Genomic DNA, 18,942 nt, shown 5'->3' on the forward strand with positions numbered 1-18,942 from the left:
CTCTGCGCTTTGAGAGGGATGTGGGACACGAGCAGGAAAGAGACCATCGATCTCTTTTCTGATATCACTTTGTTTTCTACTTGATGTAAATTGGTCTGAAGAGCGAATTTTATCCTCCACAAGGCGAGATATTTAGGCTGTGTTTGAGATTGCGCTGCCAGAGAAAGTGAAACTAAAAATCACCCGCGCATATGAAACGCGCTTTACAACTAAACTTGACGCGTCTTACCATGTCTAATAACAAGCACAAACTGTGTTAAAAAGAATTTGACATGCAAGTACAAATGTAGGATATCTGTCCTACAGCGTTTTTCTACTTCACCACAGTAAAGAATACGAATATAATAGGCCTAATTAAAAGCGAACCAATTAAGAAACGTTTAATCCCTTTAGAAAATGGGTGAGACGTGAGTGAAGATTTGGGAAAAGAAACGAGATTCCATGCAGGGATGAGTCACGATTTTTGAATACTCGATTAGTTTATTTAATTATAGAATATCGAATAGGTTGTGCGATTATTCTCTAAAATAAAATCTCCATGTTCTGGTGCTGATGCGGTGACGCGTTCATGTAACCGGAGACGCTGCCAATAACGCACATAACAGCTGTCACAAAGAACCAGCAAAAGTAATGATTATGAATGGGTCAAATATATCAATGAGACATTTTAATGGAATAACTAATGGACTAATATTGTTAAATTCGCTAATAATCGGGTGACCTGATCGCAAACCAGAATTTAAAGCCGACAAAGCTATGGGTTCACGCACAACTCTCTCATTCGTCGTGACGTTATTTCGTCTCGTTTTGGTCAACGAAAATGAAGAGACATTTTAGCATAGTTTTTATTTTGTAAACCACATTTAGTCTTGTTTTTATTCGTCAACAATATTGCATTATACATTTATTTTAGTCATCATCACATGACCAGCATTTACGTTGCGTCTCTCTTGTTTTCGTCAGGTGATAAAGGTTCATTGACGACAATATTTCGTCATAATTTTCGTTGACGAAAGCAACACTAGTTTTTAGCAAGTTTCTAACATGATTTGACATGTTGCTAGCATTAGATAACATGTTGTTTGCTTGAATTGGTACATTGCTAGCATGTTTTTTTTTATTTTAGCATGTTGCTAGAATGAATTAGCATGTTGTTACCAATTATTAGCACATTGCTAACTTGAATAAGCATGTTGCTAGCATGTTCCAGCATGTTGTTGTGGGATAGTTGTCAAGCTTTGCTAGTGATAGACAGACAATGGCATCACATTAATGAGTCTGTTTAAAAATGCAAATTTCTTTTAAATTATAAACACTCAGAAATATATGCATATGAATGACTTGGATGGCTTTTGAGTTTTATGCCACGTTCCAGGCAACCTGTAACCCGTGTTTTTCCAACTCGTAACTGGGAGTACATCGATCTAGTACGAGTTCACGGGTGGGAAGTCACGGGTTTGACTGCCGTTCCAGTGCACTTTCACGGGTATAAGGTTGGAAAAACACGGGTTACAGGTTGCCTGAAACGCAGCATTAAATACACTTTTCTTCTCTTGCTGGTTTTTATTAACTGCAATATCAAAGCCATTCTTCATGGAGATAGTCATTATTTTCCAATCAGACATCAAACGAAGGAAAAGGGCCGTGGAAAATAGAATTAATTTCATTCACATCCTGTTACTTTCAGATGGATGGAACGTACTGAATATAAAGACTATTTCACTCTTCATAATTAGTCCTGGATATGAATTTCAAATAACATTAATAAGAGACTCTGTGCTCACTGTAAATCCACATTATGATTCAGCCTGTGCGGAATATATTACCGTGACGTTTAATTAAAGCTTAGATGTAATAATTTCTCTGTGAATTCAGTTTAGTCTGACTCTCCTTTTCTCAAAAACATGAATATCAATTTATACTCATAAACCTTCATGTCTTCACTGCGAAAAAATATATTGAACAATTTTACTGACGTTGGCCAAGAGAAAACAGAACAGATGTTGTCACTGTGGGGTAAGTTGTCACAAAATGAACAGGCTTTTCAGCCAAACTGAAACAATTATGAAAGACAAAACTGTTGATGAGCATGCAAGACTTTCAGCCAACGTGTGATAATTCATGAAATACAGAATTATTTATGAAAAACATTAACTATAAAAACATCAAAACTGTTTGAAATTGAAACCAGTTGAAATAATCTTGTCTTGAGATAATTGTGAAAATTTGCCCCATTTTGACACACACACACACACACACGGACACCCAAAATGTCCTCATATATCACCTATTTTCCCGAGTGTCCTCATTTGCAGGTGTGTTATCATAAAAATGTCCTCAGTTGTCATGAAAACAAACTCACACACACACACACACACACACACACACACACACACACACACACACACACACACACTCAAAATAGAAGCGATAAGAAACGCACATGACGCCACTGCGCCTTTAAGATTTTTCGCGTCATTCTCCGCCCCGCCCCCTGTCACCACTGATTGGTCCGAACACCCAGCGTCTGTACGTTGATTGGCTGAGGTTCCGTTAGCGGAGTGGTCCAGCGTCGCGTCGCGTGTGTGTGAGATCAGAAGATGCAGGAGCTGAGGAGAGTTTCGGCTCGCGCTCATCCGCTATTACACTCAAACTCACTTTATAAACAAGAAAACTTTTTCCGTTTGGGCTTTTTATAATACAATCACTGATTAATGATCGCCATCAAAGATCAGTTGGAGTTGATTTTCCACCGATGATTTGTGTTTATCGGATAGTGTCGCTGATGAACCGTGAAGCCGGTGCGTTTATCGCCTTCATCTTCATCATAACATGATCTTCAGCCGGATCACACTGAACTACTGGAGGGACTCGCGGGGATTTAAACCGCTGATGGAGGGTCAGATCGCACTGATGGATTCATGATCACACACACACACACACACACACACACACACACACACATGCTGGAATACCGCATGGATTCTGCTGGGATCAGATGGCTTTAAAGCTGTTTATGGTAAATATGATTCCACTCTGTCAGGCTGGGTGTGATGGACACTGTGTTGATGTCATGTGACTGACGTGTGGTCATTTCCGCCCCCCACACACACACACACTCTCTCTCTCACTTTGTCACACACTCTCTCTCTCTCTTACACACACACACACACACACTCTCACTCACACACACTCTCTCTCACACACACTGTCTCACACACAGACACTTACTCTCTCACTCACTCACACACACACACACACACACACACTCACTCTCTCACACACTCACTCACTCTCTCTCTCACTCACTCACACACACACACACACACACACACACACACTCTCTCTCACACACTTACACTCTCACACACACACACTCACTCACTCTCTCACACACACACTCACTCACTCACTCACTCTCACACACACTCACTCACTCACTCTCTCTCTCTCACACACTCTCTCTCTCACACAAACACACTCACTCACTCACTCACTCTCTCTCTCTCACACACTCTCTCTCTCACACAAACACACACACTCACTCACTCACTCACTCACTCACTCACTCACTCTCTCTTCAGGTTGCTAAGCAATTTTCTCTCCTCATCCACAGTAATAATCACCCTTTATCCGCCGAGGAAGTGGCGTGTAATTATGGGCTGGCTGCCGTCCTGTGAAATCTGCCTAATTGGTCGTTTTATTTTTATAAGATAAAGATACTAGGTGAAGTATTAAGTTCTTTAAAGAGGACTCTTGATGTTTTCAGGCTCTACTAGAGCAGGTTTTCCTGCTTGAATGTTGATTATTTCCCTCATATTCTCCATTGTTGCGGCTCCTCTCTTCCCAGTCTGTCAGTAACGCTCTGTTTACTTCCTGTCTCTATGAAGCCCCTCCTTCTGAAAAGCACACTGTGCTCTGATTGGTCGGCTGGAGCAGTGTGTTGTGATTGGTCGAGCGCTTCGAGTGTGTTTGGGAAATGTCCCGCACCTTTCCATAACCGCCAGTTTAACACACTACTAACTAACTCAACCAGGCCCCGCCCCTTTATTCTGCGTATGAATTATTATAATGAGGAATACTGTGACGTGTTCGTTCCCGGAAGAAACTCAAGATACAATGGAGGCGTTTCAGGAGTTCAGAAACACTGACACTGATATAGAGAATAACTCAACTTTTTTATGTTCATAGAGCAACATTACACACTAAAGAAAGATGGAAAAAAGCACGAAAGGTTCTGTTTAAGATTCGTCAAATGAACACGCGGGTTCTCTCGCGTGTCGATGGCGGAGGGCGTCTCGGATTTGCGCTCGCGGAGTCTGTTTTCTGCGGATCACTCTGGAGTCATTATGAAGCTCTCGTGTGGAAACCCTGCAGGAAGAGTTTGTTCTGTCTTTTCATGAGCTTCCTGCTTTATTAACGCTTTTAATGACTTGAAGGATTCGGTGACCCTTAGCAGCGTTAATGAGTCGTCCCGCGAGCCTGAGGATTGAGGAGACGGAAACACTTCATTAGATCAGAGACTCACAGTTTATACATGCAACTTTGTTTTTCAAGACCTTCTGGCTGAAAGACTGTCTCTGCCACAGAAGTAAATCACAATTATGACATTAAGTCGAAATTATGATATTAAAAAGTCACAATTATGACAGTAAAAAGTAAATTAGGCCAGTAAAAAGTCAAAATTATAACAAAGTTACGACAGTCAAAATTACAACATTATAAAAAAAGAGTTAAAATTATGGCATTAAAACGTTTAAAATACGACAATAAAAGTTTACAACATTAGATTGTTAAATTACAACATTAAAACGTCTAAATTACTATAGTAAAAAAGTTGAAATTACGCCAGTAAAAGTTGAAATAACAACATTAAAAAATCTAAATGACAAAGTCGAAATTATGACATTAAAAAGTAGAAATTATGACAACCAAGTAAAAATTGCAACAATAAAAAGTCAATAATGAAAATACGACTAAAAAGTTGAAATTTACATTTAAAAAGTCGAAATCACGAAAGTTGCAATTGACATTAAAAAGTCGAAATTATGACAGCAAAAATTCGAAATTACGACGATAAAAAGGAGCGGCGGGTCAGACAGAAACACTTCATTAGATCAGATGTGCGACTTACAGTTTATACATGCAACTTTGTGTTTCAAGACTTGTGACTTTAATGTTTTTTCAAATTGAAAAGTGAAAAAGAACGATGACATTTCACAGTTTTATCAAACATTAACAAAGAATAATAACAAATGACTAGTTAATGCACTGGCTAATGGGACCTTATTGTAAAGTGTTTGCAAATAAATGTGTTTATTAATGTGTATGTTTGTGGAAGTAGTTGCACATTTTGTTGCACACAATTTTTAGCGCTTGTGAACAACATCATATTTATATCATGCATAAATCAGCGGTATAACTCATATCGCATACACTGCAAAAACTGCTTTTCTTACTTAGTATTTTTGTCCAGTCCAAATATCTAAAAAAAATTCTTAAATAAAGATGTCTTTACTAATGTAGTATAATCCCATAAGCTATTGTGTCTTATTTTCTTGGAACATAAATCAAATTAAGTAAGTTTTAAAACAAACAAAATTATCTGCCAATAGGGTGAGAAAAATAATATTTTTTCTGTTTCAATTAAGATTATTATTCGCACCCCATTTGCAGATAATTTTGCTTTTATTAAGCAACAACTCACTTAATTTTGATTTATTTCCCCAGAAAAGAAGACATAAAATCGTATGGCATTTTACTACTTTAGCAAAGACATCTTTATTTAAGAATTTTTAGATATTTGGACTGGAAAGTGGAAACAAGACAAAAATACTAAGTAAGAAAAGCATTTTTGCAGTGCAATAATTATGAGGCTGTATAGATAAACGTGATGAAGCCGCAGTCGCTGTATAATCCATCAGATCTGCCATGTTCCATGTAAAGCGGGCCGCGAATCCCCTGTAAATGTTGGGATGTAAATGAGCGCATGTTTCCCGGCTTCGGTGAGACGTGCTTGAACGGTTTCAGAGGTTATTTAGCAGCTCGGCTCTAAAGAAACATCTTTGTCTTCTCCGCTGCGCTCTGATACCAATTATGCTAAGCGTTAGAAAATTTAAACAGGACCGTCTCTTATCGGCTAATCCTGGAGTTATAGATTCCATTAAAAATGCATGAGGAGTTTTACGGATGAATCCGCTGTGTCAAACTCTCTCTCTCTCTCTCTCTCTCTCTCTCCGTTATCTTCTCATTATTCTAATAGGATCCCATTTCCACAGAGAGACGGTCTGTCACTCATCCTACAGGAGCTGGTCTGTACAAATCCTCCAAACCAAAGTCACTTTCCAAACTTTCAACCTGAGAACAAGAAGTCAATAAAGCTGATTCGACACTCCGGTCATGAGAATACCAGTGTTATTCTCTCATTAAACCATTACTGATGACTAACGGTAGAGCGAAGTGTCGTTCAGGACGATTAATAGCACGATATTTGCCTGTTTTGAGAGTCTCAGCATGTTTGGTTTCAATAAAAGCTGCTTTTGGACTAACGAGGAAGTTCTGAAACGAGTTCTGAAACTTACAGGGTTTTTATATTACAATGAGCTCTTACATGTACAAAGATAAAGGAAAAAGCAAAAAGTCTAAATTACGACATTAAATAAAAAGTTGAAATTTCAAAAAGAAAAGTAAAAAGACAAAATTACGACATTAAAAAGTAAAAATGACAGTCGAAATTATGACTAAAAAGTCGAAATTACAACATTAAAAAGTCAAAATGATAGTCGAAATTGACATGTCGAAATTACGAAATTTGCAATTGAAAAAAATAAATCGAAATTACGGCAAAAAGTCAAAATTACGACAGTAAAAAGTAGATATTACAATAATATAAAGTCGAAATTACAACATTCAAAATTATGACATTAAACATTGACATACTAAATAAAAATTATGACATTAACAAGTAAAAATTATGACTGAAAATTTTGACTTTTTATGTAATAATTAAGATTTAACAAAGCATGATTTTATTCTTTTGTGGCAAAAATGGAGCTTCCAGAATCAGCTCAGCGAACCGGATCCACGATCTCATCCCGAGGGATTCAAACACGGATCAGATGAGATGTAAAGGGTCCTGTTTGTCATGTGACTTTATCTCCTCAAACACCCAGCGCTTTTTGGCTCTGTTCTGATAATTAAGACGCCTTGTGTTTCTGCCCTCGGGCCTGAGACGAGTTAAAGTGGGAAAATAGCAGAATACAGGGATTATTAGGAATACTTGATCGGCATGGGTTGGTGTGCGGGAGCGTTATCTCATTGTGCCTGATAATATGCTTATCGCTGGTGCCGATGTCACAGCAAAGTGCCAAGGATTTACCGCCCTTGCCATTCAAAGTTTGACGTCCCTCCGACAGCTCAAAGACAAGATCCTTCGTTTTTCTGTAGAGATGCTTCATTATTTACTCTCCCTCATGACGTTCTGTCTTCTGTGTGTGTGTATACAGTAGCACTCAAAAATATTTATAATGTAAAATATCTGTTTTCTATGTGAATATACACTACCAGTCAAACGTTTTGGATCTTTATGATCTGTAATGTTTAAAATAAATAAATAAAATAAAAAATAATATTTTTTAAATATTTTGACAATTTAAAATAATCATAAATGTTTATTGAGCATCAAATCATCATATTAGAGTGATTTCTGAAGGATCATGTGACACTGAAGACTGGAGTAATGATGCTGAAAATTCAGCTTTGACCACAGGAATAAATTACATTTTACAATATATTCACATAGAAAATAGTTTTACATTGTAATAATATTTCACAATATTACTGTTTTTTTATTATTATTATTTTTTTATCAAATAAATGCAGCCTTGGTGAGCAGAAGACTTTTGACTGGTACTGTACAGTGGCTCTCAAAAATACAATTAATATCACAAAATATTATTCCAATGTAAAACAGCTGTTTTCTATGTCGTCACGGCCGGCTCTGAGCCGCGACAAATGAGGGAGGCAACGAGAACAAAAGCGAATCAAAAAGTATTTATTAACAAAAATAACATTTACAACTCATAACTAAATAAGAAAAAAACAACTACGGAAAACATTCTGCTCGGAACACCAACGTAAATAAAGACTAAGTTACATAATTAATACAAACACAAAATACACACTCCAAAATACATTCCCAAACTAAACTAGTACATGAAGCAAACGAATAATAAACAAATAAAGCAGCAACCCAAAATAACAGAAGAATTCTCTGCAGGTGTTTCACATTATGATTGCCTCAAAGTCCCCGCCATAACCCGCTATAGTATATAGTATATATATAGTAAAGTGTAATTTATTCCTGTGGTCAAACTGAATTTTCAGCATCATTACTCCAGTCTTCAGTGTCACATGATCCTTCAGAAATCACTCTAATATGAGGATTTGATGCTCAAGAAACATTTATGATTATTATCAGTGTTGAAAACAGTTGTGCTGCTTCAGATTTTTATGGAAACTGAAGTGTTTTTTGCAGATGAACGAACGCTGAATGTTTACTCCAGGCTGAAGTCGTTACCATCCCTTATAAATCGTCTCTCTTGTTCACTTTCTCCTTTGAAAATATATATATATATATATATATATATATATATATATATAGAATAGAGAGTTCTTGTGTCTTTAATGCATTTGTTGCCCTGAGCTGAAGCTGCTTTTACGCTTGTTGATAAAACTACAACGGCTTTTACCAGGAGGACCTGATTTATTCTCTCTCTCTCTCTCTCTCTCTCTCTCTCCACACAAACCTGAATCTTCTCTTCTTGACAAATGTGTCATAATGGAGGCCTTGTTGTGAACGCGCAGGTTTTAGCTGTCGGGTCACTGGTTTTGAAGAAAGGATTCCTGTGAGGCGAAGATGAAGGTCTGCTGATGTTTCTCCAGGCGGTTTCTTTCATCTCTGCTGTTGTTGGTAATCGTGTCCATACAGATGCTTCTGAACTGTTGCCCTCTGGAAATGAGAGCAATAAGCAGATAAATCAGAGGTTTCCAGAAACAGACCATGCACTATGAGTCTGAATCTCGTGTAGCAGCTTCTGTTTGCTGGTTTAGAAACGTCTGATCGACTCATTTTGAACTGGTTTGTCTCTTAATGCAGATCTCTGACCTGTAGAGCTGAAACGGCACCATGCTGGCGTGTCTTCAGAGACCGAACCAACCGGCCCGACACCAACACCAACACCGACCCCTGACGTGTGCGACGCAGATCCTGGACACGCTCAATCACAAGAGTAAGTCTGCCAGAAACACCGTCTCTGTCACAGAAGAAAAAAATCATGCTTTTGTAAATCACAAATTAAAACACAAACTTGACATTAAAAAGTTGAAATTGAAACAATAAAAAGTTGCAATTAAAACAATAATTACGACATTAAATATGAAGTTGAAATTACAACAGTAAAAAGTCATAGAAATCATAGCAAAAAAAGTAGAAATTACAACAGTAAAAAGCCATAGAAATCATAGCAATAAAAAGTAGAAATTACAACAGTCGAAATTACAAAATTAAAAAAATCTAAATTTGGACAATAAAACACCTAAAATACAACAGTAAACGTCTAAAACATTAGACGTTCAAATTACAACATTAATTAAAAGTCTAAATTAGGACATTAAAACATCTAAAATACAACAGTAAACATTTAAAACATTAGACGTTCAAATTACAAAATTAAAAGTCTAAATGATGAAATTAAAACGTCTAAATTACGGCGATAAAAAGTTACAATTATGAAAGTCGAAATTACATTAAAAAAATCTAAATTTAGACATGTAAATGCCTAAATTACTATAGTAAAAATTCGAAATTATGACAGCAAAAAGTCATAGAAGTCATAGCAATAAAAAGTAGAAATTACAACAGTCAAAATTACAACATTAAAAAGTCTACATTATGACATTAAAACGTCGAAATTATGACAGTAAAAAGTCATAGAAGTCATAGCAATAAAAAGTAGAAATTACAACAGTCGAAATTACAACATTAAAAAGTTGAAATTCCGACAGTAAAAAGTCGAAATGACAGTCGATATTATGACATTAAAAAGTAGAAGTGAAGACAACACAATTAAAATTGCAACAATAAATTAGCAGAAAAAATTGAATAATGAAATTACGACTATAAAAAGTTGTAATTGTGAAAGTTGCTTTTGACATTAAAAAGTCGAAATTACGACATTAAAAAGTTCGAAATTATGACAGCAAAAAGTCAAAATGATGACAGTAAAAAGTTTAAATTGACCATAAAAAAATCTAAATTCTGATATTTTTATGTCTAACGGGGGTAATTAACCAGCGGCTGACACGTTCAGTCCTTCACCTTGACGATTCCTATCAGATCGTCCTCATCAAACGCCCCCATCGCCTCTTTAATTGAATCCGTGACGCAGGTTCATGTCGCCTCGTCCAAGGGCAGATCCAAACTCAAAGGCTTGTAGATATTAATGCAAATATTATTATCCAGTATTTTACATCAACAGCCGGAGAGCACTGTTGTATCAGCACTTTTGCTTCAAAATGGGATTGATTTTTAGATGTTACTTCATACAGGAGTGTAAGAAAGATAAAATCATAATAATAAAATCTGCTTTGAGCTTATAATATAAATTGTATGCAGTTTCACAATTTTTTTGCTTTATTTTTTAGATGCTTGTATCAAAAGCAATTTAAAAATTGTGCTTATTTGTTTATTTATTTGACGTTTTTATCCAAAATGACTTTGGTTCTGAGCCTCAGATGGCTGAAATATGAAAGGAATATTAAGTCTTAATGTTAAATTACATGCTGTAGATTACTAGCTAAATAACTCTTTATTTATGCATTTATTCATTTATGCATTTTTGCATGCATTTATTTATTAATTTTTGCATGCATTTTTGTGTGCATTTATTTATGCATTTTTGCGTTCATGTATTTATTCATTTTTGCATGCATTTTTGTGTGCATTTATTTATGCATTTTTGCGTTCATGTATTTATTTATTCATTTTTGTATGCATTTTTGTGTGCATTTATTTATTAATTTTTGCATGCATTTTTGTGTGAATTTATTTATGCATTTTTGCGTTCATGTATTTATGCATTTTTGCGTGCATGTATTTATTTATTCATTTTTGTATGCATTTTTGCATGCATTTATTTATTAATTTTTGCATGCATTTTTGCGTGCATGTATTTATTTATTCATTTTTGTATGCATTTTTGTGTGCATTTATTTATGCATATTTATGTTCCTGAGAGTCACACGTGACTGGAAGAACGAGTGAAAGAGACAGACCAGATGAGTGGACGAGAAATCACATATGCATTGATTCCTCTGAGATTCATGTGGCTTTGTATTAATGTGTGTTAATATTAATAATGCGAGAGATGTCTGAAGAGTCTAGACTAAGATAATTAGGTTTGTCTCTGCTGTTGTGTAGCTTTAATGGAATACTTGAGCTAATGATGGATATATCTGTCATTATTTCCTCACTTTAAACCCATGCTGTGAACACTTGGACTTGAAAACTAACTGAAATGCATGAAATATAGTCCAAGAAAGCCATACTGTTGAGACACACACACACACACACATACACACACACACACACACACACACACACACTCATGTTTACGTAGATATCTAAATGGGGACATTCCATAGTTGTAATGGTTTTTATACTGTACAAACTGTATATTATGTCCCCTACTCTTCACACACAACTTTCTGCATTTTTACATTTAGAAAAAACCTTTTATTACTTTATTTTTATACAGATTTACAAACGAGGACATCCCTAAAGGAGGTTTTTGGAGATTTTGTCAGGTTTTGGTCACTTCTGGGTACAAATTTGTCCTCAAACCATAGTTAAGTAGGTACACACACTCACACACTCTCACACACACTTACACTCACTGACTTACACTCACTCTCACACACATGTACAGTTGTACACACACTCACACACACTATGGTTTTGGATGGAGACTCTAGTTGAAGTGTTTTAGAGTGTGTTTTCTGAGTTTGTGTGTTGAATATCACGGAGCCGCGAGCGTTGTGTGTGTGTGTGTGTGTGTGTGTGTGTGTGTGTGTGTTTGTGTGAGAAAGATCTCCATCTGTTAGTCTTTCCTCTCAGTAATGAACGAGTCCGTCTGTCAAAACCTCCTTTTTCCTGCATGAATATCCGCGGTTTGTTCTTGTTTCTGTCATACTTTAAGCTCAGTGTGTGTCAGAGTGTGTGTGGAGTTAATTATCTGCGTGTTAATTGAGATTTCTTCACCCTCGTCCTCACGATCGAGGGCTTGTTGAACCACTGAACGCTTCTTCAGCTGAGGAACATCAGATGTGCGTGTGCTTCGTGATTGCTGTGTATTTATATCTGAAGGGTTATTGAGCGCTTGGTGGATAATTACTGAAGGTCAGGATGCTAATTACCTCTTCATAACCAACTAACACTGAGACAATGAGTTTTAGGGCACTTTTTTTTGCTTTGTTCTGAAACAGCAACTGAAATTGCTACAATGTTGCATTTTCTTCTTGCTTTGGTTCACTTGCTCAAGGCTGGTCACATGTTAGTTAAACTGTCCTCTCATTGGTCTACATGTTCCTCATAGATGTATTACGTTGAGTTCTTTTAAATGGACAACTTTGTTCCTTATCCATCTGTAAACCGTGCATATTAGTACTGTAGAGGAGTTGTGTGTACCTTTAAGGTGCTATCCTGGGGTAAATGTGGTAAAGATGTCCTGTTTATAGTCACTACGTCTACAGAGAAAGTTATTTCATGGGTCTGTAATCAATGATTGGTTTGACTGACTGGTCAATAGTAATGGTTAAGTCCCCCTGTGGTGAGAATCCAGCTTTTAATGTTGTTTATGTGTCTATGTGGTGTTTTTAATCTGCTTTAAGACAAACCATGTGTAAATTCATAAGTCGACTCCATTGCTGAGTATTTTCTCCTTAAAACTGCAGTGAACCAAAGACAGTCTCAAAAACACGCTTTGAAATCGCTGGTGTTTCTGACGTCACAAACTACCTTGTAACCAATCAGATCAACGTGTGATCGTCAACCAGTGGATCTCTGAGCTGAGTGAGTGAGTGGAGGCGGGGCTCATTTGCATATTCATAGAACCACGTATACTAAATTAGTCAAGGGTGTCGATTTACATGCAAGATATTTTAAGGCATGAAGAAATGGTTTTTTTAAGGAAAAAATGCCTAAATATGTCATTTTGGTGATCAAAGATGAACTTTAAGGGATAAAATGATTGACTACAGGGGGACTTTAATGAATGGACGTTCGCTCTGAGAGCAACAAACACTCAAACTCAAGCACTTTGAACTCACGTCACTTTTACCTTAAATTTCAAACCCTATTGTATTCCACCATCTCCGTTTTGATTGATTTTCCTCCCAGTGTTTGTGGCTCCTCTGTGTTGCTCGACCCCGTTGGGTCTCTCCACCTCGCTTCTTCCCTTCATTTCAAGCACTCAATTTATTTCCTTTATGAGATGGATCTTGTAGATTGAATCATTTTCACAGTTGGAGGCTCATTGTGGGCCTGGAATGAAATGAAGTCCCGAATCAAATCCCAGACGGGAACAACGTGACGGAGGAGACGCTCAAAATGGCTCTGAATGGATTGTGTTTGTGTTTTGAGATCCTTCAATTGTCCGCCACTGAGTGATTTTGATTGACCTGCCTTAATTTCAGCACTTTTCTTTCCATAAAGGTGTCATTCCAGCCATATTTTCTGCCAGTAGATTTACTGCTCGTAAGTGGAGCACCTTCCACGTGTTGTGGGAAGCTAAACAGCCGTGAAATTGCTTGAATAATGCGTTTAAATCCAATCTCGGTTTGTCGGCAGCGCTTTCCTTCACAGGTCCCGCTTTCATTTGAAAGCCACAGCATTTGTAGACATCTCAGAATCGTCCACCATTATGATATTGGCCTGAATTTATTGTGGTGATAACATAAAGACCTCGCTGTTGTCCTCATTATAGATCCTCAGATGCACGACCTTATGGACATTTGTCTTTTTCAGTGTTTTCTTTTTTAAATCATTTAGCCTGTGTTAATGATATTTACATACATTTTGGCACAGGTGTGTATTTTTATTGGAATTTCACTATTTCACCCGAATTTCCTTTAATAAATCTATTTTGCACTAGAAACACAAAATAGTTAAACTCAGGACCTTTTGAACAAAAATGTCCCCATTGAAACCCATTAAAACGGCTATTTTTAATCCTAGAGCCATTTAACTTTAAAATTATGCAATCTTTGTTCACAGTCTTTCATTCTGTTGGCAAGGCTTCAAAATTTAAATTTGTAAAAATGTTTACCAGATGGTCCAATTTTCTCAGGTTTGGCCTATAAAGCAAATTATTCCTGTTTTCTGCTTCTACATATTATAGAGGCAACTGGATCAAATATGCAGCTATAATTGTGTGTGTGTGTTGGTATGGATGTCAGAGTGTGGTTTAAATGTGCATAATAAAAAATGTGTGTGTGCTTGTAATATTTGAGAGAGAAGAACTCAACTGCAAATCACAGATCCAACACTGTGTCCCAGTGAGTTTTGCTGCATCTAATGGGGAACATCTGTTACTGCGCCCAAACACACTCTCACTGAAAGCTCATTTCTGGAGATATCAACCTCACATTTGGAACACGACTTGTTCAGATGTTTGGCTTTGATTTTCTAGCAGTTTTAGAGTTCAACATGTTTTATAAAATATATTTTATATATATACAGTACCAGTCAAAAGTTTGGAAACATTACTATTTTTAATGTTTTTGAAAGAAGTCTCTTATGCTCATCAAGCCTGCAGTTAAAAAAAAAAAAAAAAAAAAAAAAAACCAGTAATATTGTGAAATATTATTACAATTTAAAATAATGGTTCTCTTTTTTAATATATTTTAAAATGTAATTTATTTTTGTGATGCAAAGCTGAATTTTCATCAGCAAGTACTCCAGTCTTTGGTGTCTTATGATCCTTCAGAAATCATTCTAATATGATGATTTGATACTCAGTTATTATCAATTATGGAAACAGTTGTGCTGTTTAATATATTTTTTTGGAATACTTTTTTCAGGATTCATTGATGAGTAAAACGTTAACAGCATTTATTCATAAAAACAGCATTTATTCAAAATAAAAACATTTCTAACAATATAAATCGTTACCATCACCTTTTATCAATTGAACGCATCCTTGTTGAATTAAAGTACTAATTTCTTTTTTAAAAAATTGTTATTGTTCCCAAACTTTTGAACGGTAGTGTATATTGTTACAAAAGATTTCTATTCTAAATAAATACAGTTCTTTTTAACTTTTTATTCATCAAATAATCCTGAAAAAAGTATCTCAGGTTATAAAAAAAATATTAAGCAGCACAACTGTTTCCAACATTGATCATAAACCAGCATATTAGAATGATTTCTGAAGGATCATAAGACACCAAAGACTGGAGTACTTGCTGATGAAAATTCAGCTTTGCATCACAAAAATAAATTACATTTTAAAGTATATTAAAAAAGAGAACCATTATTTTAAATTGTAATAATATTTCATAATATTACTGTTTTTTTTGTGTGTTTTTTTAACTGCAGGCTTGATGAGCATAAGAGACTTCTTTCAAAAACATTAAAAATAGTAATGTTTCCAAACTTTTGACTGGTACTGTATATATATATATAAAACCTAATGTTAAACTAAACAATTTTTTTGTCCACTATGGACCTGTGTAACTTTTTTTAATTGATGCACAAGGGTTAAGTAAACATGCACAACTCACTGTATAAACCTGTGCTTCCACTTTGCCGCTTGTACAGCAGCGTTTTGTGATGTTAATGTTTGCAACTGATGTGGCGTCCCGTTCGTTTCCAAGAGTGGATTGCAAAGCCAAACGCCATGAAATGAATTCCACTCAAGCCGCTGAAACAGAATTAGCTCCTTTCCCATCCCCCTCCTCATCCCTTTTTTTCTCTTGATTTCCCAGGGTAATCCAATTTTGTCCTGAAGAAAGACCAAATTAATTTCATAATGCACTGATCAAACATTGCCCGAGGTGTCTCCCTCTACAAAATGAGTTTTTAGAGAGATGCAGATGTCTGGGCGTGAAGGAGAACCTCACAATATCTGCCTTTTTATTGGGCGATTTTTCTTGTGATCATTCCTGCACTCATCACTCTTCTATATTTATATTGCGAAGCCCCTCCAGCGCTCTGTTGGACAGCGCAATCTCAAATTGGAAACATCATTGAGAGTTTTGCATAAGTGCGAGTTACCGGTCGGAAGGATGTTTGCTTTGTGAAACGCTGGGAATAATGCCGTGTAGAGCTGGCAAAACTGCTGAAAAGCTAAATTCGAATTTCTTTCTCAAATATTAGCGAAATTTGAATTCTAAAGGCAATAGAGGACAAAATTACTGTATTGTCTCCTCTGCCCACAAGAGGGCGCAAGCGAGCGCAATATGCAAATATAAACCAAATTATTGCATCTTTTATTGAAATGACATTCACTTTTTAAAGTGCATTAACTTTTTAAACAATTGTTCTTAAATTAAATAAAATTTCCTTAATGTGCATGCAAGGAAAATTAGGTTATAATAGTGCATAACTGAGTAAGTGCATCAGTAACCTGAGAAAACAGAATTCCACACTCAGCGTAATGAACTACATGAACACACAACAGCAAACTGGCCTTTAGAAACACTCACTTCTACTCACTACATCTACATATAGTTCATCAAAAACACCAGATGCTCAGCTTGATCTGAGCGCTTTCTGTTGACAGTGTTTCCAGCTGATGAAACACACACACACACACACACTCAGCTCAAGTGTTCGTTGCACAATTTTGCCACCAACTGAGAGGGTTTTCGTCAGCAGGAAGAAGCTTTTCCCGACATTTTCAATAGCGTCTGCAGACTTGCACTCTCCGTCACCTGTGCTTCTCCTGCAGGGGGCGTCACTTACTACAGGGCTAGGCTAGGATTTGGGTTTGGTTGAGGGTTAGTTGCATGTAATTATGCATAATATACTGTAATTGCTATGATAAGTACAAGTTACATATGTAGTCTGATAGTGCAAGTACTTTTTACAAAAACAAACATATACAGTATATGTGAGTGTGTGTGTTTCCGTTCGTAATCTAGGTGTGTATATATAGTACAAATACAGTTCTGTGTTTGATAAATTAAGTTGACCGGTTAATTTTATGAACTAATCTTGAGTGTTTTTAAGAATTTTTATTTGGCAGCTCTAATGAGATGTTGAATTATTCATGCTGTTCACCGTCCACATCTCTCTCTCTCTTTCTCTCTCTCTCTCTGTCTCTCTCTCTCTGTCTCTCTCTGTCTCTCTGTCTCTCTGTCTCTCTCTCTCTCTCTCTGTCTGTCTCTCTCTCTCTCTCTCTCTCTCTGTCTCTCTCTCTCTGTCTCTCTCTGTCTCTCTGTCTCTCTGTCTCTCTCTCTCTCTCTCTGTCTGTCTCTCTCTCTCTCTCTCTCTCTCTGTCTCTCTCTCTCTCTGTCTCTCTCTCTCTCTGTCTCTCTCTCTCTCTCTCTCTCTCTGTCTCTCTCTCTCTCTCTCCCCGCAGGCGAGCCGAACTCCACACACTCCCTTCGCCCGTCCGTGGCCGAGCTGAACGCCTACGCACAGAAGACACTCGACACCCCGCTGTCAATCAAGATCTTCCCCTCCAACATCAGGGTCCCGACACACAAGCACATCAGCAGGACCGTCAACGGCCTGGACACGCGGCTCGGCTCCGGCCCGCATCCGTACGCCCGCGGCTACCAGGGTTTGTTAGCGATCGTCAAGACCAAAGGCGTGTTTGATATCAAACGAGCCAAAATGGCGGTGGCTCCTCGTAACAGACACCGACAGAATCCGTACGTTCATCCCAGCCCTTCCTTCGCCGAATCCAGCTTCGCTTATTCCGGAGCCGTGTTGCCAACTCAAAGCGCAGACATTACCGGATTGGGATCGGATTATTGGGAGAACCGAGGAATTCTACACGGGAGTCGCTCTTCCGATCTCTGCTATAGATCTCAGCGAGCGTCTCCGTCGCTCTCGTTCGGACGGTTCTTCGCTCCGGCTTGGAACGGCGACTGCTACTCAACCGGACCGTCGCTCATCGATCCCGGGCCTCAGCCGTGTCCCGCGGATCCGAGCCGGAGCCGGGCCTCGCTCCTCAGCACTAGCCTTCGGTCTCTGGAGAGCCTGATTAGCGAGATCCATCCGCCCTGCATCAAGGAGAGCATGCTGGGATACGACGCCGGACACCAGAACGTGTTCAGATAGAACCGGCTCAGACTGTAGATCAGAGGTTTAAAGGGTCTCATCAATCATAAACCTTTCAGTCTCTCTTGAGTCCAACACTGAAGAGACTTAAACTGCAGTTCATCCACTGGCCACTAGAGGCCGGCTGCAGAACAGACTCAATCCCATAGACCCGCATGTTAAAATGCCCAACTTTACAGCAGAAAAAAACATGTTTACAGTCTGGTGCAAAAAGTGGTTTTGGTCTATATAGCTAATTTTGCTCTTCATGACGACTGTGAGGGGGGGCGAATGTTTTTTATAACTCATCCATTTAAATTATATTATCCATATATAATGGTTAATATTAAGTTCTGCATAATTAAGGGCGTGGCCACTTGAGTGACAGGTGGATCGCAGCTGATGTCACTACTAGCCGTTTGTCTGCTGTGTGTTAGCATCATGTCACCTCAGCTAATCCGCCTCGCTGCACATTTTCGTTTATCCGGGAGTGACGCGCGGCCAAGATGGCGACGGCCGGCTCCGCCCACTTTGGGCTTCAAAAACGCTCTTCAGAAACACTACGGGTGACGTCACACACACTACAAACATATTTCTTCACAGTCTATGGTATC

General features: G+C 37.6%; 1 protein-coding gene across 2 annotated transcripts in view; it reads left to right on the plus strand.

Moving 5' to 3' along the window:
- The first annotated feature begins 2,574 nt into the window (after positions 1–2,574).
- The window catches only part of LOC311076084 (protein FAM222A), a 16,593-nt gene continuing 225 nt past the window's right edge, over positions 2,575–18,942 (plus strand). Inside the window, exons 1-3 of one of the 2 annotated variants that reach the window (XM_084103970.1) lie at positions 2,575–3,019; positions 9,158–9,290; positions 17,643–18,942. The exon at positions 17,643–18,942 is cut by the window's right edge and continues 225 nt beyond it. In XM_084103970.1, coding sequence (XP_083960096.1) covers positions 9,188–9,290; positions 17,643–18,349 — 810 coding nt within the window. In that variant the 5' untranslated portion in view covers positions 2,575–3,019; positions 9,158–9,187 and the 3' untranslated portion in view covers positions 18,350–18,942. Of the gene's footprint in view, positions 3,020–8,843; positions 8,972–9,157; positions 9,291–17,642 lie in introns of those variants that run through there. The other variant, XM_084103971.1, reaches the window with a different exon arrangement.

The sequence above is a fragment of the Abramis brama genome (genome assembly GCF_963993115.1).
Source record: "Abramis brama genome assembly, chromosome: 25".
NCBI lineage: Eukaryota > Metazoa > Chordata > Actinopteri > Cypriniformes > Leuciscidae > Abramis > Abramis brama.